Below are 24,079 nucleotides of genomic sequence, written 5' to 3' on the forward strand. Positions count from 1 at the left end.
CAAGTCCTGCCCCATTGTGAGTTCCCATCCAACTCACTGATGGAGGTCACCCCCCTAAGTATTTCCACAACCACCCGAGCAAATACTTACTGGAGAAGGGTGTCAATGTCATGCCACGGGAAGGCCATGAGCCTGTCCACCCCCAACCCCTCCGGGGAGCACCTGGCTTCATACCTGCAGCACCATTATCCCGCCCTCAACAGTGGCACTGTGCGGGGCTGCACAGAGCACATCGCCCTCGCAGGGGGCTTGCTGTGGAAGTTCTATTTGTGCATGTTCCAGAGTGGGTTCTACAGCCTCCTCCCCTTCCCTTTCAGTCTCACCATAGGAATTACATAGAGTCTTTTTTTTTTTTATCTTTTGAGACAAAGGTTTGCTCTGTCTCCCAGGCTGGAGTGTAGCGAGGAGATCTCAGTTCACTGCAACCTCCGCTTCCCAGGTTCAAGTGATTTTCCTGCCTCAGCCTCCTGAGCAGCTAGAATTACAGGGGCGTGCCACCACGCCCAGCTAATTTTAGTATTTTTAGTAGAGATGGGGTTTCACCATGTTGGTCAGGCTGATCTCAAACTCCTGACCTCATGATCCGCCCACCTCAGCTTCACAAAGTGCTGGGATTACAGGCGTGCGCCACCGCGCCCGGCCAGGAATTACACAGAACATTTCTACTGAATTCACGACTGTCCTGTGCTTGGCTTTATACTCATTAAACATATATGAATCTTTAAAAAGAAAAATAACACATAAGCCAATACTGAGACTGAGACACAGACTGGAATAGGTTTTGAGGACATAACCACCTAACCCTCTGGTTCCCAAATGTGATTAGATTTTAAGTAATTGAGGTTGAAACACAGGAAAATCTCATAGGAGCTGTCTCTATCTGCTCTCTTCCCTTTTTTTCTTCCCACTCTTTCTTGAATCCATTACAATCTAGCTTGAAGACTGAAATGGCTCATGGAAAAAATCACCAATGATCTCCCTCCACACAGCCAAATTCCACGAGCAAATCAATCTTCACCTTACTCAACCTACCAAGAGGCAGAGATCCAGAAGTCAACTCAGCAGCTTCCAAAGACTAGGTACATTGTTCTCAACAATTTTGTTATTGACTTGTCAGCTTTTAACCAGTTATGACCACTGGTGTTCATAAGTTAATTTCTTGTAATCACTTATAAGAAAAAAAAAATTCTCTCATTCCAAATTACAAACATCTGGAACAAAACACTTTCAAAGGAAACAGAAACAACTACTTTTATTGTTAAACTTTCGATTCACAGATTAAGTTTCAAAGGTTCATATTTCCCATGTTCTTTTTCTTTCTTTTTTTTTTTTTTTTTTTTTGAGACAGGGTCTCGCTCAGTCTCAAGGCTGGAGTGCAGTGGCACGATCTTGGCTCACTTCAACCTCTGCATCCCGGGCTCAAACGATTCTCCTGCCTCAGCCTCCCAAGTAGCTGGGACTACAGGCATGCACCACCATGCCTGGCTAATTTTTGTATTTTTTGTAGAGACAGGACATGTTGCCCAGGCTGGTTTTGAACTACTGGGATCAAGTGATCCACCCGCCTTGGCCTTCCAAAATGCTGGGATTACAGGCGTGAGCCACCGTGCTTGGCCCATATTTCCCACATTATTAATGAGACCCCATCCACAGTGGTCCAATCAACTTTCAAATTAGCTCTGGGGAAAAAAATATATTTAATGAAAGCTAGAAAACCTAGAGAAGGTCTTGAGCTTCATCTTTCACTACAGCTACGGACAGCTCTGCGCCACACTTGCACCAATCAGCACGTTTGCCCATGTCCTGCCAAGGAGAGAATTTTACATCATCACTGACACGGTGCGTTCACCTATTCTCATCACGTAACACTGATTCCGATTCCATACCTAATTTATCAATCTAAGACATTACTGGACCACGCAACCTTACATATAACTACCTCACAATATTTTCACACGAAGTTGCTGCTGCTTATGACACATCAAAGTTCACGTCAATGTGGCATGAAGTCAAGAGGATTCCAAGTTAACTCCATCAAAACCTTGGGGGTCAGACAGCATCTCCCAGTGTGTAGATGTTCACATCTAAGTTCTGAAGACATGATCTGAGCATGGAAGAGCTTCTGGAGTTGGCTGCTGATCTTCTGAGTGCAAGTCCCATCTGGAAATCCTGTAGGCAATGCCGTGGGCAAAACTGTGTCCATAAAATTGTGCTCAGGTCTGCTTATGACAGATAATCATGCCACCAAAAAAATGCCACAGGAGTCCAGACTTTCAACCAATCTACCAGCTTCTGCATCAGTATCACAATGCCAAGCTCTGAATTTTGAATGTGCACATATTGTCATATTCATATAGTGATTTATAGTTTTCAAAGCACTAGGTACATGGTCCTCAAAAATGGTTGGCTTTATAAGACCCAAACTAAGGACATTTCATAGGTTTCAATGTTAACGCATATTGTGAGGGTTTGTGCATAATTATCTTCACACCAATAAAGGTATTCACTACAATACATAAATTCATTACACAGACCAAGAATAAGCTTCTAACTTATTGACAGATATATCATGTCACACACATAATTTGTCCATATTTTACTATTCCATAAATACTTACTATTTCTATCAATAATGCTACTGGAATGGAATAATATTACATAGAAAAATGTAGGAAAACCAGATATAACAAGCTGCAAAGGGCTAAATTTCAGTTATAAAATGGGTCAGAGGCTGAGAAATCACTATTTATCCACAAGGATTGCCTTATAAATCAAAAGATGACTGCAGGTTTCTCTTACATATCCAAATCTAGGAATAAGTTCATTCCATAGCAGATTTGAAAAAACAAAAATATAATGTAGGAAGTAATATTATTCATGGCAAACCAACAGCATGAAATTTGGTAGGCTTATCTAGGATGAAAAGGAATAATCTAGATTGTTTTAATACCCTCTAAGATTCCATGTTAAGTCATCCTGACAAAAAATCTTTTTAAAAATATGGTAACCATAAATAAAGTTGCTCAAAGACACCACACACGCACACACACACACACACGTACATACACACGGTTCTCTAATGAAATACCAGTTGAAGTGCAGCATTTTCATTACAGATAGTCAAACAGCTAGACCTATACAATACACACAGATTCTTCCTAATAGTACCAGCAATCTTAGTTATAAAATAATACTTTTCAGTAGTCTTTCTTGATGCACATTTAAAAACTAGTACAATTCCTCTAGTGTAATGGTCAATTTCCCTTAAAAAACAACATCTGAAATTATACGAGGTGACAAATCACATTATATTTCAATATTAGACTGCTGTGGCTCTAGAACAACAGAAAAGCGTAACTTTTGAACAGGTTAGGGAAAAAGCATGAAATGTAGATGTCTTCAATCAGCCTCAGGCATTACTGATCCTGTGGCATCCACACACCCTTGAGGTTTTTCACAGCATTCTGACAGTATGATGTCTGCTTTGCAAATGACGAATCAACAGTATGCTGAATAATCAGCAATAAAACACAGGAGATAAATTAAATGTGTTTTTCCAAATGTCGGAATACCAAGGTTCCCAGGAGTTGGCAAAACTTCTCAAGCGGCCATCCAGACTCAGGCTGTGCAGGACAAGGCCTCCTTACGTAGTGAACGGTTGAGAATATTTGCTCCCCACACCCAGAGCCATTCAGGCATATACTGTGCAAAAAGAAACTAAAAATGAAAGAGAAAAAGGTTGTAAGGTTAGAACCAGAAATCAACACTGAAGGAAAAAGTACACAGACCAATGCACGAAATCCACCCATCACAACAAATACTCACCAATCAATCACAACAAATACCAATCAATCACAACAAATACCCACCAATCAATCACAACAAACACCCACCAATCACAACAAACACCCACCAGTCACAACAAATATCCACCAATCAATCACAACAAATACCCATCAGTCACAACAAATACCCACCAATCGATCACAACAAATACCCACCAATCACAACATATACCCACCTATCAATCACAACAAATATCCACCAGTCACAACAAATAGCCACCAGTCACAACAAATACCCACCAATCGATCACAACAAATACCTACCAGTCACAACAAATACCCACCAGTCACAACAAATACCCACCAGTCACAACAAATACCCAGCAGTCAAACAAATACCCACCAATCGATCACAACAAATGCCCACCAGTCACAACAAATACCCACCAGTCACAACAAATGCCCACCAGTCACAACAAATATCCACCAATCGATCACAACAAATGCCCACCAGTCACAACAAATACCCACCAGTCACAACAAATGCCCACCAGTCACAACAAATATCCACCAGTCACAACGAACACCCACCAGTCACAACGAACACCCACCAGTCACAACGAATACCCACCAGTCACAACTAATACCCACCAGTCACAACAAATACCCACGAGTCACAACGAATACCCAGCAGTCAAACAAATACCCACAAATCGATCACAACAAATATCCACCAGTCACAACAAATACCCACCTATCAATCATAACAAATATCCACCAGTCACAACAAATGCCCACCAGTCACAACAAATATCCACCAGTCAAAACGAACACCCACCAGTCACAACGAATACCCACCAATCACAACGAACACCCACCAGTCACAACGAATACCCACCAGTCACAACGAATACCCACCAGTCACAACGAATACCCACCAGTCACAACAAATAACAATGGAAAAAGCCGCCAGGCACTACTGTATTGAATACCTAGTTTTGCCTAAGATCTTACCCTAGATTCTACAGGGAATAGAAGCATGACCACCACCCACCTACCCTACTTTCTGTAATGAGGCTGGACTGTCCTGCATGTAAATACAATTCTATCTTTACTTAATGTGATACAAACAGAATGTTCACTGGTTAAGAACCACAAAATCGGCAGGCCACAGTGGCTCATGCCTGTAATCCCAGCACTTTGGGAGGCCAAGCAGGGTGGATCACAAGGTCAGGCGATCGAGACCATCCTGGCTAACAAGGTGGAGCCCTGTCTCTACTAAAAATACAAAAAATTAGCCGGGCGTGGTGGCGGGCGCCTGTAGTCCCAGCTACTCGGGAGGCTGAGGCAGGAGAATGGTGTGAACGCGGGAGGCGGAGCTTGCAGTGAGCCGAGATCGCGCCACTGCACTCCAGCCTGGGCGACAGAGCGAGACTCCGTCTCAAAAGAAAAAAAAAAACAAAACTCAAAATCATTATAGGAATAAATCCGTTGGAACAGACAGACGCATACGTGGTTAGTACTCTATGAGAAAAGTGGGGCTTGTCAGGTAGGATGGAACAAAGTTCAACAAGAAAACAATCAGAAACACCAGGACGTTGGGATGGTATCTTGACCTATGATGAGGGGTCTCAGGGGACCAGGGGAGGGAGTCCTGCTGATGCTGCTCTGCTTCAGGGGTCTCATTCAGGGCCTTTGTGCTAGCAGCAGACATACAGCAATGTCTGAAAACAGATTTGGTTGTCACACTGGGAGTGGATGCTACTGGTATCTAGTGGGTGGAGGCCCAGGATGCTGCTCAACATCCTACAATACACAGGACACTCCCCATGACAAGGAATTATCCACTCTCAATGCCAACAGTGCTGAGGTGGAGAAAGCCCACACTCCTCTAACAGATTTGTCCAGAACTGAATGAAAGTTCTAATACCACATATATGAAAGAGAAGAGACAGGCCCTTGGCAAGTACTGACATTCTAGCCTTGAACTGAACTGATGCATGATAATAAAGGTTATCCAATCCTCTTGTCAATAAATGGACACAGGTTACTCTCCAGGGAGGACACACACACACACACACACACGCGCACACACACTCACACACTCTGTGAACAAAGAAAATCACAGCAGCAAAAGCTACCAGAGAAATATGCCACGGACAAAAAGCAAAGGATGAATCAAATCTTTGACGTAAAATTGGAAATAAAAAATGATAGTGTTGAAAATAATTTGAGTAACATAAAATGAAAACAGAAAGTTTTAACAACTTTATACAGAAAACTACTCCAGGAATTAAATCAGCTTAACAGAATTTCTTGGCAGAAAAATACATTCTCAAGGAAAGTTTATCAATGTGAACAAAATTTAATTGTGAGTAAAATGTTCATGTTTTATAAATACAGTCAAAATATCTACTGCATCTAAACCCCATCCTCATCATATCTTTATTTCTAAAAAAATTTTATGGTCAGTGACTTCTAAGACTACTTTTTTGGTTTCTCTGCTTTTCTCAAGTAATTAAAGGACCTAGAAACAACTACTTAAATAAAACTACTTCTTTTTTTTTTTTTTTTTGAGATGAAGTCTAGCTCTGTTGCCCAGGCTGGAGTACAGTGGTATGATCTTGGCTCACTGCAACCTCTGCCTCTCGAGTTCAAGCGATTCTCCTGCCTCAGCCTCCCAGGTAGCTGGGACTACAGGCGTGTGCCACCATGACCAATTAATTTTTGTATTTTTAGTATAGACGGGGTTTCACCATGTTGGCAAGGCTGGTCTCGAACTCCTGACCTCAGGTGATCCACCTGCCTCAGTCTTCCAAAGTGCTGGGATTAGAGATGTGAGCCACCGCCATGCCCGACCAAAACTGCTTCTTATTAAGCTCTCATTTTCATAAAAGTAATAAGTAACTGTTGATATACGTATATGTTTATTTGGTAGTGGTAAATCTAATACTCTTTATGCAAACAGTCCCAAAAATATCTGTTTGGTAATTAAGAAAACTCTGAATATTTTTAAAAAAAAATTGGACCAGGTGTGGTGGCTCACACTTGTATTTTATTTATTTTTTTTGAGACGGAGTCTTGCTCTGTCATCCAGGCTGGAGTGCAGTAGCACAATCTCGGCTCACTGCAAGCTCTGCATCCCGGGTTCACGTCATTCTCCTGCCTCAGCCTTCTGAGTAGCTGGGACTACAGGCACCCACCACCACACCTGGCTAATTTTTTTGTATTTTTAGTAGAGACAGGGTTTCACCGTGTTAGCCAGGATGGTCTCAATCTCCCGACTTTGTGATCCGCGGCCTTGGCCTCCCAAAGTGCTGGGATTACAGGCTTGAGCCACCGCACCCAGCCAGCTCATGCTTGTAATCCCAGCACTTTGGAAGGCTGAGGCGGATGGATCACCTGAGGTCAGGAATTCAAGACCAGGCTGACCAATATGGTGAAACCCCATCTCTACTAAAAATACAAAAAATTAGCCAAGCGTGGTGGCACGCACCTGTAATCCCAGCTACTCCGGAGGCTGAGGCAGGAGAATCGCTTGAACCCGAGAGGCGGAGGTTGCAGTGAGCCAAAATCGCACCACTGCACTCCAGCCTGGGCAACAAGAACAGAACTCTATCTCAAAAAAAAAAAAAAAAAAATTCTAAACTAGGGCACAACTCTTTACTAGACCAGATAAAGGAACTCAAATATATTATAATGAATAATGATGCATCCTCATATGAATACTTAGGATCACAATTTCAAATATCTGACCCACTTACTTTCCAAAGTCCTAAAAGGTCCCAATCCTTTGTCACGCCTAAACGATAAACTTAAAATAAAAGTTCTATGCTGCTTGAAAAAATTAGTCTAAGACTATATGGATATATTATTTGATAAAATGGTTACATGAAATATAGCCCTATCTTGTGGTTTTGTGGTTTTTTTGGATTATATTTTTAACTTAGAGGTAGTCCTCAAGCAGTACTAGAATCTTTTACTTTGAAATTCCCATGTAAATACTTAGCATTTTTATAGTCCTACCATCCACTTACAGCAGCATATTTCTTTTTTTGAAACAGAGCCTTGCTCTGTCGCCCAGGCTGGAATGCAGTAGCGCGATCTCGGCTCACTGCAACCTCTGCCTCCTGGGTTCAAGCGATTCTCCTGCCTCAGCCTCCCAAAGCAGCTGGGACTACAGGTACACATCACTAAACCTAGCTAATTTTTGTATTTTTAGTAGAGACGGGATTTCACCATATTGGCCAGGCTGGTCTCAAACTCCTGACCTCAGGTGATCTGCCCACCTCAGCTTCCCAAAGTGCTGGGATGACAGACATGAGCCACCACACCCCGGCCAAAGCAGTATATTTCACCTTTGAGGTGCCACATAGATTGAACTTTGAAAGAATTTTGAAAATTCTTAATGTAATAATCTCACAAAAGAAAATTTAGTGTCTTAACCAAAATTATTAAGTGTCAGGCTTCAAAGTCAGAATTAATAATTCTCATCTTAGGCTTTAATCAGATTCCTCTGTATCACTGAGAAAGGTTCAGGATGCATTAATCTAATTATGAGACCTGAAGCACACTCCTACCTGAATAGAATGGGACCAGTACCCTGTGGTCCTTTTGGAAATTCCAAGAGTAGAAACAGCATGATGTGCATAGACTTTTGGCGAAGGCACCAACCACGAGCACCTGTGCAGAAAGCTGCTGGGTGCTGTCATGCTGGTGGCTACGTAGAAAGGGATTAGACTCTGTACAAAGATTCCTTTAGAGGCATATTCATACTGCAAGGCTCTGCTGAAGTGGTCTAAATAAGCCTGTTGAGACAGAGGGAAGGAAAAGACTTTTAATTCTGGGTGAACTTGAAAATCCAGGAGAAAAAAAGATTTGCTTATTATCAATTCAGGAAAAAATACAGGATAAGCAAATGTGAGTTGCTGACAAAGAGTTCAACAAATCAGACCAAACAATTGTTAATAAATGTTCTGTGGTATTAGGATTTCATCTTCCAGTAAGTAATATCTGACCTTAGAAGCAGAAAATGCAGCCAGCTGAGGAGTGGGTTTGCAGCAGGAGCCAGAAGAGATCGTGACGATGGCACCTTTCTTTCTCTCCACCATTCCGGGTAACACGACATGGACCATCAAACTAGCGGCGGCTATGTTCACATTTATGATGTCCCAGAGCTTGTCCTCAGAGAGCTGAGTGAAATACTGCGGGTAGGGATAAAACACACCCACGTTATTTACCAAGATGCCAATGTCTCTGTCCTTCAGGGCTTCTCGAATTGGAAGGTAGATCTCACGGCCGCTGCTGAAGTCCGCAACTATAATATCAGTTTCCACTTTGTACGTGTCGGCTATGTCTTTAGCAACAACCTGCAACTTCTCCTCATTCCGACTAATCAGGATGATATTGAGACCTCGGCTTGCTAACTCCTCAGCGTAGGCTTTTCCAATCCCATCTGTTGCACCTAGGATGCAAGTCAGGAAAAGTGAGCATGCGCATTTCATGGTGTGACCCTTAAAATGGACCTGAAGTACCCCCTGTCAGGTTTAGTCAGAGAAAAATTCACACTAGAAGTCAAGTGAGTTCTAATATCTACGAGTCAAGGGCACTGTTGCTGAGTCAGGAATGTGAAGGGCGCATGCTAAACACTCTCCCAGACATCCTGACACACAGACAGGGAGTTATTTTACATTCACCATATTGATTAGGAGACACAGTAGGAATTTGTTTTCAAACTATTATCTGGCTTGAATGAGTGGCAGGAGGTGCTTTTCTGGGAAATCTTCATAAATTAAAATGAAATTCAAAATACGTGAAGCATTTCTGAAAGTGGTGACAGTTTCTAAAGACGATTTTAAAACAGAGAACAAAAAGGAAAAGCAAGTGGTAGGAAGTGGGTCTGGAGGAGGCCTGGGAACAGGAGAGAGCAGAATAGGAAGGATACCAATCATGAGGCAAGTTCTTCCTAAGATGAGAACAGTAAGAAAATGTGAACATAATCACGGCAGGAGCCATAAGTTTTATTTTTTTATCAGCATGTTCCCATAAAAACATCACATTAAATTCAATAGCTCCTTGAAAAATGCATCTGACTTCATAGAAAAGATTATTTTGATTATAAAGTAGGTTACCACTGACAACGGCCCATCTTCCATACTGCTTGATCAAGTCTGCTCTGCTCCCCAGGCGGGGGATAAAATGCAGCCTGATCAGGCTGTAAAAGTCACAGATGACAGTGATGCTTTTTCTGGCCGTATACCAGGCTCCAACCAAAGCTAGAGCTTCCATATAGCAATTGCAAGACCTGGCGATTTCCCTGTACAAGAGGTAGAAGCTGTCAACAGCAGCCATGGCAACCTGCAGGGAGAAGGAAAGAGAGAGAGCCTCTTTGGTTAATAAATTAAAGGAACATACACAGTCTGAGTGAAGACATCCAGCTGAGGGCATCAGATCTTGTCAGTTGTGCATTCAAATAACAATAACTTTTCAAATGCACGTGACCCATGGATTCAGTCTGTCTGTCTGTCTATCTATCTATCTATGAGACAGAGTCTCACTCTGTCGCCCGGGCTGGAGTGCAGTGGTGTGATCTTGGTTCACTGCAACCTCTACCTCCTGGGTTCCAGCGATTATCCTGCCTCAGCCTCCCAAGTAGCTGGGACTACAGGCACATGCCACCATACCTGGCTAATTTTTTATTTTTAGTAGAGATGTGGTTGCACCATGTTGGCCAGGATGGTCTCGAACTCCTGACCTCAGGTGATCTGCCCCCACCTTGGCCTCCCAAAGTGCTGGGATTACAGGCGTGAGCCACCATGCCTGGAGATTCAGTCAATTTATGATCTCATCATTTAACATCTGTAGCTTATAAAGTTACTTTCTTCCAAGGAGACTAACCAAGATAACTACCAGAAGTTACCAAATTCCCACTAAAATCAGGTACTACACTACATGCTGTGGCTACAGAGACAAACACAATATGCTCTGCACCTGAAACACACTCCTAGTCTAATAATAACAAACACAAAGCTTCTAATTCATACAGCAGAGGTACCTGTATTTCTTTGCTTTATTCACAATCAGCAAGTACGGAGGACCTGTGTAGGGACAAAGGAGATGAAACAGAGGTGGCACTAAGACATGGCCTTGGCCTCAAAAGCTTACAATCAATCCACTGGAGACAAAACTCGGCTTTCAAAAACCTTTACATCAATTTAAAAAAAATTTTTTTTGTTTAAAGAGATACCCTCCAAGCCTGGAAAAAATGGCTTCTCAAATGACAATAGAGTGAGCACTCCTCCATCTTCTAACTTAATTTGTAGCCATCATGTTGCCTGGTCCCTTACATTTGAGGAAAGAAAAGTCCAACACAACTCTGGTGAGTGTCCACATAGCAAGCACATACTAAGCACCTACTAGGTTCTATGTACTGTGATTTGAAGGATTCACAGATGAACTAAATGACCGTCCCTAGGTGAAGACACAGACATTTAACAAAATAATGTAAAATGTCACATGATCTGGTAGATGTGTGCCTGCAATCAGAGATAACCCTGCAGAAGTGGACCAAGGCCAGGCATGGGGGGCCCTGGCCACAGACCGAGTGAGTGGACTTCATATCAGGCTAAACCAACTGTGTTCATCCTGTGAAAGACAAAATATCAAAACGACTGCAATAGACTACACTTATATTACAGGGAACTCAGATACACACAAACCCAAGGACACAGCTTATATTCTAAAAAGAACACTGATTTTAAGCCAAAAGAAAAAGAAATATAAAACTTCTGGGGGTGGCCACTTTTAAAGAAATCCCTTTAAAATAGAAAAAAAAAAAAAAGTCTGGAACCTAAGAAAATACCCAACAGTAGCAGCAAAAATTAGCATAAGTTTAAGAAAGAATGGGCGAATTACCTCCTACTCCACTGCAGTGTAATTTGAGCTCAACCAAGTTTTGCACAGTAAAAAAGGAATCAAGCAGAAGAAAACAAATTAACCACTGAAATGGAACACGCACAGGAACGGCACCATATTGTGACAAAAGGCATATAAAATAATTTAAAAACTGTTGAATAAATATATATAACTGTGTAGTGTTAATTACAAATCAACAAAACATACAAAATAAATATGACTGAAAACTGAAGAAGTGGAGAAACAGTAGGATTCCTAAATGCCCTACGGTAAGGAAACAATCTCTCAAAAACAGAAAGTTCCATAGTGGTACCGTGTGAAGTTGATATTGCTACCATATGAAGTTACCAAATTAAGCTAATGTGGCATTAAGTTTAAAAAATGTTTTCCTCGGCCGGGCACGGTGGCTCATGCCTGTAATCCCAGCACTTTGGGAGGCCAAGGCGGGTGGTCAGAAGTTCAAGACCAGTCTGGCCAAGATGGTAAAACCCCATCTCTACTAAAAATACAAAAATTAGCTGGACATGGTGGTGGGCGCCTGTAGTCTCAGCTACTTGGGAGGCTGAGGCAGAGAATTGCTTGAACCTGGGAGGTGGAGGTTGCAGTGAGCCAAGATCGGGCCACTGCACTCCAGCCCGGGTGACACAGTGAGACTCCATCTCAAAACAAACAAACAAACAAACAAAAAAGTTTTCCTCAAATGAAAAGTTGGGCCCCTTTATTCCCTACAGGTAAAATGCTGCCCACTGGGGCTCTGTGCACAGAAACTCACCTCCCGCAATGAGAATGCCAAAGTTCATCAGGAAAAGGAAACATTTTAAATTTGCCTAAGTACATAAGCCAAATACTTAAGCTAAAAACAACTAAAATAAATGCTCCTTTGGGGTAATTTTTCTTTATGCACCAGATTGGCTGAGATCACCTAAAATATGAGCTGTCTAGTTCAACGAAGTCTTTCTTTTTTCTGAGCAATCTTCCATACAGCAGTCACCAATACCCCTTACTGCTCACAAATCCTTTGATTGACAATCCTTTGAAATATATTCAAAGTTAGGGCCCCCCTTCTGGGTAGCAAATGAGCATGCCTGTTTCCAGATGTGCATGACAGGAAGCCGCACCACCGCCCCTCCCACAACCCTCCTGCTGCTGGATATGCTGATGACGGGGCAGGTATCAGAGTTTTCACACTGGCTGCAGCCCTTGAACAGTCATAATTACTGGATTCCCAAAGACATGCCCAAAACAGATTCCCAAAGACATGCCTAAAACATTAATATCCTATAAGACCAGTAAAAAGTGAGATTTCAGCCAGGGACAGTGGCTCACACCTGTAATCCCAGCACTTCGGGAGGCCGAGGCAGGCAGATCACTTGAGGTTAGGAGTTCAAGACCAGCCTGGCCAACATGGTGAAACCTGATCTCTACTAAAAATCCAAAAATTAGCTGGGTGCGGTAGTGCATACCCAACTTGGGGGTTGAGGAAGGAGAATCACTTGAATCTAGCAGGTGGATATTACAGTGAGCTGAGATTTCACCACTGCACTCCAGCTTGGGCAACAGAGTTAGACTCCATCTCAAAAAAAAAAAAAAAACCCAAAAAACAAAACAAAACAAAAAAACACCTGATATTCTATGTTAGACCATCCTCAATTGTGAGTTCCAGAAATAACTCATAAAACATGTGTGTGCCTTTTGTCATAACTAATCAAACACATGGCCATGAAGAAAGTAAATGCAAAAACAATGACCTATATGTAATTACCTGTATGTACCAGGACTTCTCAAGCAAAACGTAATAAAACTGGGAATAACAAGCTATGACTAAAGAAACCTAGACACTTGGAACATTAAGCTTATTCTTCTAATAACAGGTAGGCATACATCTAGGCTGTTAAAACAATGTTTTCAATGAAAAAATAGATAACTACGGGCCGGGCACGGTGGCTCATGCTTGTAATCCCAGCACTTTGGGAGGCCAAGGCGGGCAGATCACGAGGTCACGAGATCGAGACCATCCTGGCTAACACAGTGAAACCCTGTCTCTACCAAAAATATAAAAAATTAGCCAGGCGTGGTAGCGGGCACCTGTAGTTCCAGCTACTTGGGAGGCAGAGGCAGGAGAACGGCATGAACCCAGGAGGCAGAGCTTGCAGTGCACCACTGCACTCCAGCCTGGGCAACAGAGCAAGACTCTGTCTCAAAAAAAATAAATAAATAAGAAAAAAAAAAGAAAAAGAAAAAATAGATACTACATACCAAGATCAATGGGTTGTAGTCAAAGCAGTATTTGTGGGGAAATTAGTTGCTCCAAGTGTACAGAGTAAGGCTCTCGCTACAAAAAGGTCAGGCATGCCTCATGGAGGGACCCCACACTGATGGAAGCTTCCTCCTTCAGCCTGATTTTTTTCAAGAATCTGAACCTTTTTGAAGTAAATATCTAGCAAAAGGTGGCTGACAACACAGGGGGCCCCAGTTTCTCTGCTGAGGCCGTTACCTGCCCTGGGGTCTCTTACCTTCTGTCTGCCAGTTCTGGGTCGTCAGCAGTACACGGCTCTGTCCTTCTCTTAAGGCCAATCTGTGAATAAAACCACCAAGAAACAAATGCTTTCCTTTTCCTCTTAGTTCGGCTGGGAAAACTATATTAAACTAACATCCAAGTGCTCAAAAATCAAGAAAACACAAAAATTTTTACGCCATGAATCTCCGTACGGCAGCAAACCATGTACTAAGCACCAAGTACCCTCTTCTCAGACTAAGAAAAGCGCCTGGCGTCTGCTGGGGACACGGTGCATGTGTCCTCAGGAACAGCTGGAGGATGCCCCCCTTTCCCTATGCCTTTTTTCTTAGGGAACATTTCATCGAATGGGACAAAAGCCCATTCCAATCCCAGGGACCCCTGGGGAACCACCACCCAGGCACCACGCCGGCGTCGGGGAAGGGAGCAGCCACAGCTGCGCTCGGTGCCTTTCTCTGCCTGGTGCCTGTCTGGGTTTCACATGGGCCTCCCGCTGCCTCGCTCTGCACACCCCTTCTTCAGTTCCACCTGCAGCGTTCCCTGGAACATCCACATTGCCACAGGCTGTCCTGGCCTCTCTTTCCAAATTCCTGGCAGGGATTCTGGCTGGCCTACCTGAGTTCAGGTATCCACCACCTGTCTAATCTCCTGGCACGGTGGCAGGGAGGAAGGTGTCCCACTGTGTTTGGGCGCAGCCCCCTGAGGCTGTGAGTGGGTCAGGTGCTGAGGAAATGAAAGGAAACCTCTGGTCCACATTTTCCCTCTCCTCCACCACGCACACCGCGCTGTAACTGTTCTGCCTCTGACCACCCCAGCAGGCTGCAGTCCTCCAGTGCAGAGGCCAAATTCTACTCCTCTCTGTTTCTCCAGCACCTTCCACAAATCCTGGCACAAAGAAGCTCAAACTACCACATCTCTGGCTGCAGCCCACAGGCAGAGTCTTTTGCTGTCCGGCTCTCGGTCTCCGCACGGCAGGCTCCATCTCAGCCCCCAGCTCAGGAGCAGACCACCCACAAATCCCTTTGATCCTTTACAGAAAGAAAAGCTTGTGTGCTAAACCCACCAGGGACCTCCCACTCAGGCCAGCAGAGGAGACACACCCACTGCAGAGGTGAGTACAGGAACCTGGGGCTGAGAGGCTTCAAGCCCATCATGGCCCAGCTTCTCAACACCCCCACTAGACACCCCTCACCATCTTGTCAGGGGACGACCATCATGTGCAAGTACCTTAAACATGTGTTAATATTATGGTTGCCACGTATATTTTAAAAATCACAGACATCAGAGGGGGTGATGGCATTCAAGGTCTGGTCCTCAGCCTTGATGGACAGAAACGCAAGTTTTTCATTCCTCAGAGGCAGCTCAAGACAAAGAGATCTGACTCACATCCACAAAACCCACAAAAGACTGATACATTCAAATGCCGATTTAGGAATGGATAGTGAACACACAGCGAAGGGGCCTAAACACACATGGTCACTGGTCCCACAGTCTCTCGAGATCTACATGGAAAACCAAACTTCTAGAACAGCAATGAAAAATACAAAGCGTTAGAGACTGAGGACACCATCATGAATAAACCAGGACTCCGTGCCACCCGGTATACACGGAAGTCAGAGAAAGATACACCGAGCAACTGCAACGTAAGGTGGCAAGGGTGTCACTGGGGTGAAATGGGTCTTGAAGTGTGAGTAGAATCTCTGGGCAGAGAGGAGGGAAGGGGCCTCCCAGGCCTGGGCCCACGGAGAAAGGCTCAGCACTGTCAAGGATCTGGCCTGTTCAGGAAACACTGGGAAGTCCCCCGCGCGGACAGCACAGGCTGTGCCATCCCGTGTGAGGCCCCATGTGTGCAGGCGTACAGGCTTGAAGGAGGCTGGGAGAGGCAGACTGGAGACGCCTTCACACCACACTGGAGTGCTTGGACCTCCTCCTCGAGCACCAAGGGAGGGAGCTGGTGGGGCTTGTTTGGAGGTAACGCAGCAGGGGAGGGGAGGAGTCCTGAGCCCTCGTCGCCCAGCTGGGGATGAAGGTGGGCCACACGGAGAGCACAGGCTCTGTGGCCTCTGCTGCTCCTCAGCCTCACCAGACACTTCACATATTCTCTCACACCCTGATGGGCCAAAAACGTTAGAGAATTGGAAATTAAAACTCATTCCCTCCTCTCGATCTTCTTCCCTACCCTCTGTACATGATGGAAAACATTTTTCTCATGACAAAAGAAAGCCACCACATTTCAAAAGCTCATGGCCTCTCACTGAAACTTGCAAAGGAATTTATCACACATTTAAGCCTAGAAGCCCACTAAGGCATATGTAGATATCAAGACTCGTCAAAGTTGCTTTAGGTGTCTGACTCGTTACTGTTTTGTGGCTTGATTAGTGAAAGATATTAACCTGTGCTACGGTCTGGTCTGAGCATTCGGACCCACTACCCGATTCTTGGTCTTGAATCTTTTTTTTTTTTTTTTTTTTTTTTTTTTTTTTTTTTTTTTTTTTGAGACGGAGTCTCACTCTGTCGCCCAGGCTGGAGTGCAGTGGCGCGATCTCGGCTCACTGCAAGCTCCGCCTCCCGGGTTCACGCCATTCTCCTGCCTCAGCCTCCCGAGTAGCTGGGACTACAGGCGCCCACAACCGCGCCCGGCTAATTTTTTGTATTTTTAGTAGAGACGGGGTTTCACCGTGGTCTCGATCTCCTGACCTTGTGATCCGCCCGCCTCGGCCTCCCAAAGTGCTGGGATTACAGGCGTGAGCCACCGCGCCCGGCCTGGTCTTGAATCTTAACCCCCCAGATGATGGTTTAGAAGGGAGGGCCTTTGGGAGGTGATCAGATAATGAGGGCTCCACCTCCTTGATCTTGGACAATTCAGCCTCCCAAACTGTGAAAAGTGTTTGCTGTTTCCAAGCCACCCAGTTCATGGTATTTTGTTATAGCAGCTCAAAACCGACTAAGGCAGCTTACAACCTAGAGAAACCCATGATGTGGAAAGCAATACTAAAACACAGTAAAATTCTGATTCCTGTACAATCTACCTGCAAAAAGTTATTCTAAAGCTTTGTTTTCTTAAACAGAGAGTAGAATGGTGGTTGCTAGAGGTGGGGGCATGGGTGAGAAGTTTTGGTCAAAGGGTATAAACTTTCAATTATAAAATGCATACGTCTGGAGATCTAATGTACAGTACGGTGAGCGTAGTGAGCAATACCGAACTGTAGGCTTATAATCTGCTTAGAGGGTAGATCTCAAGTGTTTTCACCATAAAGAAATAAAAAAGTAACTGAGGAGATGAATGTCTTAACTAATTTGGTTGTAGTGATCATTTCACAAAGTATATACATATCAAATCATGTTGTACACCTTAAATTTATATAATTTTCTTTGTCAATTATACTTCAATGAAGTTGGAAAAATATAAAATAATTTTTTAAAAAAATTTTTAAGCTTTGTTTTCTCATCTCTGCAGAAAACTAAAACATCTGTGAACAAAACAAAACAAAACCAGAACTGTCTCCAAACTAGAAAAAGAAGAGCAATTCACTATTATCTTTTAAGCATTTTCTACTTCTACAGGTCAAGAGTCATCAAAAACCTACAGGAAACATTACAACTGCAAAAGCGTCATGGGACAATTATGGTCATAACTGCAAGGAGCAAAGTCACCTCTTCAAAGCACCACTGCTGTGGCCTGTAACCCGATCCCACTCCACAGTGAAGGGGACTCCGCTCCACCTAGCAGTGTAAAGGGCAATCCAATCAAATACAAAAACCTTCATGAACCAAGAGTTCTGGGAGGAAAGTCCTGGCTGAAACATGGACATCACCAAGCTATCCAAATGCATGTGACGTGGGGCGGGTGGTAAAAGAACACAAGGCAGACTGGCCAGGGTTTTAAAGAAGACGAAGCAAGTAGGACAGAAGAAAGACAATCAAAGCACCAGTGAACAACAGTGTGCTGGGCAGAGTAATGGCCTCCAGGGATATCTACAGCCTAATCCCCAGACCCTGTAAATACGTTACCTTAAGTGGCAAAAGGGACTCTGTAGATGTGATTGAGTTAAGGACTCTGAGCTGGGGAGGGTGGGTCCAATGTCATCACGTGTCCTTGTAAGGGGGGCAGGAAGATCAAAGACAGAGAGCAATGTGACTACAGAGGGAGAGGTCAGAGAGCGCTCGAGTTGAGGGCGCTCTGTGCCGCTGTTTCGATGATGGACAGACGGGAGGGTCACCAGTCAGGGACGGAGGGCGGCCTCTAGAAGCTGGCAGAGGCCGGGAAAAGGATTCTGCCCTGGAACCCGCAGAGGAAGACAGCCCTGCTGACGCCCTGACTTTGGCCCAGTCAGAATGATCGCAGATTCCCGTCTCCAGGAGGAAGAGACATCTGGCTCACTTTAAGCCACTACCTTTGTGGCCATTTGTTACATCAGCCACAGGGGATAAGGACAAACAGTGGGAGGAAGGGATGGATGAACAGTCAGTTCAGCTTTCAGGACAGCGAAGAGACAAGCTGAAAACTCTGCAGCCTCCCTTAGGCTAAAACCACTATGTGTATTCAGGAGCCAGAAAGTCTGAGAGATTCCTGTCATCTTCGACTGACCAGGGTAGACCTGAGGTCCCGCTCCTTACCCGCTGGGATTATCCAGCTTTTCAGTAAGGCTCCAGGGCTATGGCTGTTTTCATTGAAAACATTTTTTCAAAGAAATCTTACTTTTTTTCAGAGTGTGAATCTGCCTTGTACTCAGCACTCCAAATCCTCTGTTCTTCCTAACCTTTCAAGTCCCATGCCTTCTCCTCAGTTCAATCACTTCCTGACAAGCACCAACAGCATGCTAGCCCTGGGGAGAAACTTCCTTCCTGTCTCTTCCCTTCCCAGGCCGTGGCACTGCCCCCGCCTCTGAGTTCCTCTCCATCTCTCTCACCCATGTGGCACTTAGCACACACTGCTCTGGATTCTATTTAAACACTCAACTTGCTCATATCTTGGTTTCTTGGTTGTCCAAGGAGAGCACAGGCCTCTGGAGGGCAGGAGATGTATAGAAAGCAAATTTTTCTGTAACCAAAAAAAAATTTTGTTTTTAGACAGAGTCTTGCTGTGTCTTCCAGGCTGGAGTGCAATGGTGCCATTTCTGCTCACTGCAACCTCCGCCTTCTGGGTTCAAGCAATTATCCTGCCTCAGCCTCCCGAGTAGCTAGGACTACAGGTGCCTGTCACCATGCCCAGCTAATTTCTGTATCTTTAGTAGAGATGAGGTTTCATCATGTTGGTCAGGCTGGTCTTGAACTCCTGACCTCAAGTGATCCACCCATCTTGGCCTCCCAAAGTTGCTGTGATTACAGGCGTGAGCCACCGCGTCTCGCAAAATTTTAAAAATATATACAGAAGTATGTAAAACGTATTATGCACAGTTCAAAGAACAGTAAAACAGCCACTTAGCCACCAGTCTACTTAACAAAACCAGTGTCCTGGAAGTCCTGTACGCTGCTCCTCTGATTACAACCCCTCCTCTATCCTGGAGGCAGCCTCTCTCCTAAATTCTGGGGTAGTCACTCTGACTTTTTTAACAAAACAGCTGTATACCCCAAGCATGTATTCTGAAACAGTAACAGTACTGCCAAGTTTTGCCTGGTTTTGAACCTCACGTAAAGGAGCCACACTGTATGGACCCTTTGGTGACTTCTTTCTTTCACTCAACATTATTCCCAAGACTCATCTATGCCCCTGCAGCTGTAGTCCATCCTCCTCTGCAGCTGCACAGCATCTCACGGTTCGGATGCACTGCAGTTCACAGATCCCCCTGCTGCTAGTGCTGGGCACATGCATTGTTTCTGTTGGTTTTGACTTTACAGTAAGGAACAGCACTGCAGGGAGCACTTGTCCCCATCTCCTGCACACCTGTTCAAGAATTCTCAAAGGCATCTGCCCATGGTTAAACTGCTGGGCCACATGCATTCCACTGCCAAATGCTTTTGCAAAGCAGAACCCATTCACACTCCTGCCAGCAGCAGGTTTGTGCCACTCCTCAATGTCACTGGCTGGTAGCATCCAAAGCTTCACCTTCTGCCAACAGGGTGGCTGTGAAATGGTATCTCGTTATGGTTTTAATTTACATTTCCCTGGTTACTAATAAGGCTACAGTCCTTTTTATACGTATGTGCTGTCTGTGTTTTGTAATCTTTGAAACGCCCATTCCTATCTTTTGTCCTTTCCTTCTTTTTCTCTCAGAATTGTAAGAATTCTTTAAATAGTCTAGATACTAGCTCTCTGTATGTTTTGTGTCTCATTACGGTGTCTTTGATGAATTAAATGTGCCATTATTATTTTGAGACAAGGTCTGGCTCTACTGCCCAGGTTGATGTGCAGTGGCATGGTCACAGCTCACTGCAACCTCCGCCTTCCGGGCTCAAGCCATCCTCCCACCTCAGCATCTCAAGTAGTTGGGACTACAGACATGTACCACCAAGCCCGGTTTTTTGTTTTTTGTTTTTTTTCTTTTCTGGTAGAGATGGGGTTTCGCCATGTTGCCCAGGCTGGTCTCGAACTCGTGAGCTCAAGCCATCCACCTGCCTTGGCCTCCCAAAGTGCTGGGATTACAGGTGGGAGCCACTGCACCTGGCTGAATATCTTAATTTCGAAATAGACAAATGCATCAATCTTTCTGCTTTAGGGTTTGTACTCATTACGTTTTCTTTCAGAAATCCCTCCTTAGCCTCAGGTCATGAAGAAATTTTTTTGAATTATTTTCTATAAATTATACACTTTTGCTTTTTCAGTTTAAGTCTTTAATCCTCCTGGTGTTTTGTGATGGTGTGAGGCTGGGATCTCACACAACTTCTTTTTTTTTCTTTTTGAGACAGAGTATCTCTCTGTCACCCAGGCTGTAGTGCAGTGGTGCGATCTCAGCTCACTACAACCTCTGCCTTCCAAGTTCAAGCGATTCTTCTGCCTCAGCCTCCCAAGTAGCTGGTACTACAGGTGCGTGCCACCACGCCTGGTGAATTTTTGTATTTTTTTTTTTTAAGTAGAGACGGGTTTCACCATATTGGCCAGGCTGGTCTCAAACTCCTATCCTCGTGATCTGTCCGCCTCAGCCTCCCAAAGTACTGGGATGTGCCCGGCCAGATCTCACACATCTTTATATTCCTCCTCAGCACCTGACATGCTGCTGTAAACAATTTTATTTAATAAATAGAACCAAATACTGCTTTGTGTTCAAAGCTTCAAATTTAACTCTTGAGAAAAAATCTAAGAAGCTTCTCATACTCTGTGTCAGCAGTTTGACAAAGTTAGTCATTGGTGTATCATGACTTTTTGGGATTTATTTGCCTTCACTGCCAATTTTTGGTATAGGACTAAACGCACAATGAAGCTGAGCCTAAGAGCAGCAACATGGAATCAGAAATCTGGAATCTAGTCCAAGATCCAATACTCCTCACTGTCATGTCTGTATTTGTGCAATAAGAATTAAAATATTCAGACTACCCCACTCCTAGGCGGATACCTAAGATAATTAGAAACTTTTGCTCACATAAAAACTCCTACTTGCATGTTCACAGCAGCCTACTCACAACTGCCAGAAGGCAGAAACAAACAAATTATCTATCAATGAATAAATGAATAAGCAAAATGTGGTGTTACCCATACAAAGGAATATTATTCAGCCATAAAAAAGCATGAAGTACCGATACATACTACAACATAGATAAACTTTGAAAACATTATGCTAAAGGACAGAAACCAAATACAAAAGGCCGTATGTTGTATGTTTCCACTTGTATGAAATGTCCAGCGTAGGCAAATCCACAGATAGAAGATAAATTAGGGCTGCTGAGGGACAGGGGGAGAAAAGGGGTATGACTGTTAATGGGGTTGGGGTTTCTTTTGTAGGTGATAAAATGTTCTGGAATTAGTTACTGGTGATGGATGCATAGCATTGTGACTATGGTAAGAACTACCTAGTTATACACTTTAAAATGGCTAAAATGATAAATTTTATGTCATGGGTATTTCATTTCAATTTTAAAAACCTACTTAAAAAAAAAAGTACCACCAATTTGTTCAACTCTGTGCCCCTGCAATATTCCTGCAGTAATTAAAACCAAAAACAGCCAGGTACAGTGGCTCATGTCTGTAATCCCAGAACTTTGGGAGGCCAAGGCGGGCAGATAACCTGAGGCCACGAGTTCAAGACTACCCTGACCAACACAGTGAAACCCTGTCTCCACTTAAAAAAAAAAATTAGCTGGGTGTGGTAGCACACGCCTGTAATCCCACCCAGCTACTCGGGAGGCTGAGGCACAAGAATCGCTTGGGCCTGGGGCGGGGGGGACGTTGGTAGCAATGAACTGAGATCGCAGGCAACACCGTACTACAGCCTGGGCGACGGAGCGAGACTGTCTCAATAAATAAATACACACACACACACACATTCTGAAAGGGGCCTGCCTGGGTTGGAATCCACCTCTCCATTTAAGAGCTGTGTGTCCTGAATGAAGTTACTTTGCCTCTCTCTGCACGTTGCTCACATCACCTGTAAGAAAGGGGATAACAGTTTCTGCCTAAGAACTACAAGAGGAATAAAATGACGTGGTCCATAGAAAGCACTCAGAACAGTGCCCGTCCATGAGTGTTCAACAGACCTAAGCTATTAGCCACAATTATTGTGTTTGATATTAGCTACTGGATATCTGTGGCGGTCAGAGTAAAACTGAGAACTCGCTTTATGCAAAAGATGCTGCTAAGTGCTTTATTCCTATTGTCTCACTTTATTCTCTCATTAACCTTATAAAGCGCAGCCAGATTCTCCTGTTTATACATGGGGAAACTGAAGCTCACAGAGGTAAAGTAGCACACCCAACACCCCACAACTCAGAAAGGGCTGCTTGCAATTCAGATGGAGGTGTAGAAAGAAGCAGAGTCCTGCCAGGAAGCCCACTGTGAGACCCCTAGACTACCTCGCAGTCAACTGTACACATCCTGCTGGGATCACCTAGGGGCGCTGCAGCGATCTGGTTTCTGGGGCTGTGTCTGAGTGGCACGTTTTCAGAACAGGGACCCGCCTGGTTCGTCTTCCAGCCCTTCCCCTCCAGCACCCGGCAAGGCCCAGTCAACACGAGCAAACTCGGAAATCCTATCTGAACCCAGGACCGCTGCATGAGGAATCGGCGTGCCCTTTCTTTAGGAGCTCAATTCTTCTGAATTATTTCCATTTTAGAAAAACACGGCAACAACAACTCAAACCAAATCGTTTAGAAAGGAGAATAAAGAAGCACCGACAAAGGAGGCGATTGCTGGGGTCGCTCGGGGGAGGAGCCGGGTGAGAGGCTGCAGGGAGGGCAGGGCACCCGCCGGCGACAACGGGGTTCGGGGTTTGGGGGGAGAGGCCCGGGGGAAGGGAGAGTATGGGGGTGCAGCGCCGCGGCGGGGGGCGTGGGGATGAAGCCGGCGGAAGGAGGGCTCTGAGATGTGAAGGGGCGGGGCTGGGGGTGTTTGGTCTGAAGGAAGGAGTCTCATGGGACGGAGGGACGAAGATTTCCCGGGGTCAGGGGCGCCGAGGGGCTTCGGGGCCGGATGCCGCGGAGGGGGCTCGGGGCCTGGGGGGCGTGGTGAGAACTCAGAGGGGTCCGGCTAAGCAGCCGGCTGGCGCAGAGGGGTCCAAGGCGGGCTCTGGGGCGGAAGGGCCGCGAGAGGGCGCCCAGGGCGCTGGGGGCGCGGTACCTGCAGGGCGGCAAAGTCTTCCAAACCGGTCCCGCCAGACCCGCGCGGCCACCGCCCACGTCTCTGCCGCCGCAGCTACTGCCGCTCCGCGCCCTCACGTGACTCGCGCACGCGCCGGGGGCGGAGGCGTCTCAGGGCCCCCCCGCCCGGCGTCCCCAG

At 44.9% G+C, this 24,079-nt stretch overlaps 1 protein-coding gene across 2 annotated transcripts; it reads right to left on the reverse strand.

The window, feature by feature from the left end:
* Nucleotides 1–1,225: 1,225 nt before the first annotated feature.
* Nucleotides 1,226–24,016, reverse strand: HSDL1 (hydroxysteroid dehydrogenase like 1). Of its 2 annotated transcripts, XM_015442965.4 has the most exons (7): nucleotides 23,921–24,016; nucleotides 14,213–14,274; nucleotides 10,840–10,882; nucleotides 9,917–10,142; nucleotides 8,804–9,249; nucleotides 8,366–8,593; nucleotides 1,226–3,717 (listed from the first exon to the last, which is right to left on the reverse strand). In XM_015442965.4, exons 4-7 carry the CDS (start codon nucleotides 10,134–10,136, stop codon nucleotides 3,619–3,621), a joined length of 993 nt encoding a protein of 330 aa, XP_015298451.1. In that variant the 5' UTR covers nucleotides 10,137–10,142; nucleotides 10,840–10,882; nucleotides 14,213–14,274; nucleotides 23,921–24,016; the 3' UTR covers nucleotides 1,226–3,618. The 2 variants fall into 2 exon arrangements, with proteins under 2 accessions (XP_015298451.1, XP_005592719.1); XM_005592662.4 differs by lacking the exon at nucleotides 10,840–10,882.
* Between the last annotated feature and the right edge of the window lie 63 nt (nucleotides 24,017–24,079).

Source organism: Macaca fascicularis, chromosome 20, assembly GCF_037993035.2.
Source record: "Macaca fascicularis isolate 582-1 chromosome 20, T2T-MFA8v1.1".
Lineage (NCBI taxonomy): Eukaryota > Metazoa > Chordata > Mammalia > Primates > Cercopithecidae > Macaca > Macaca fascicularis.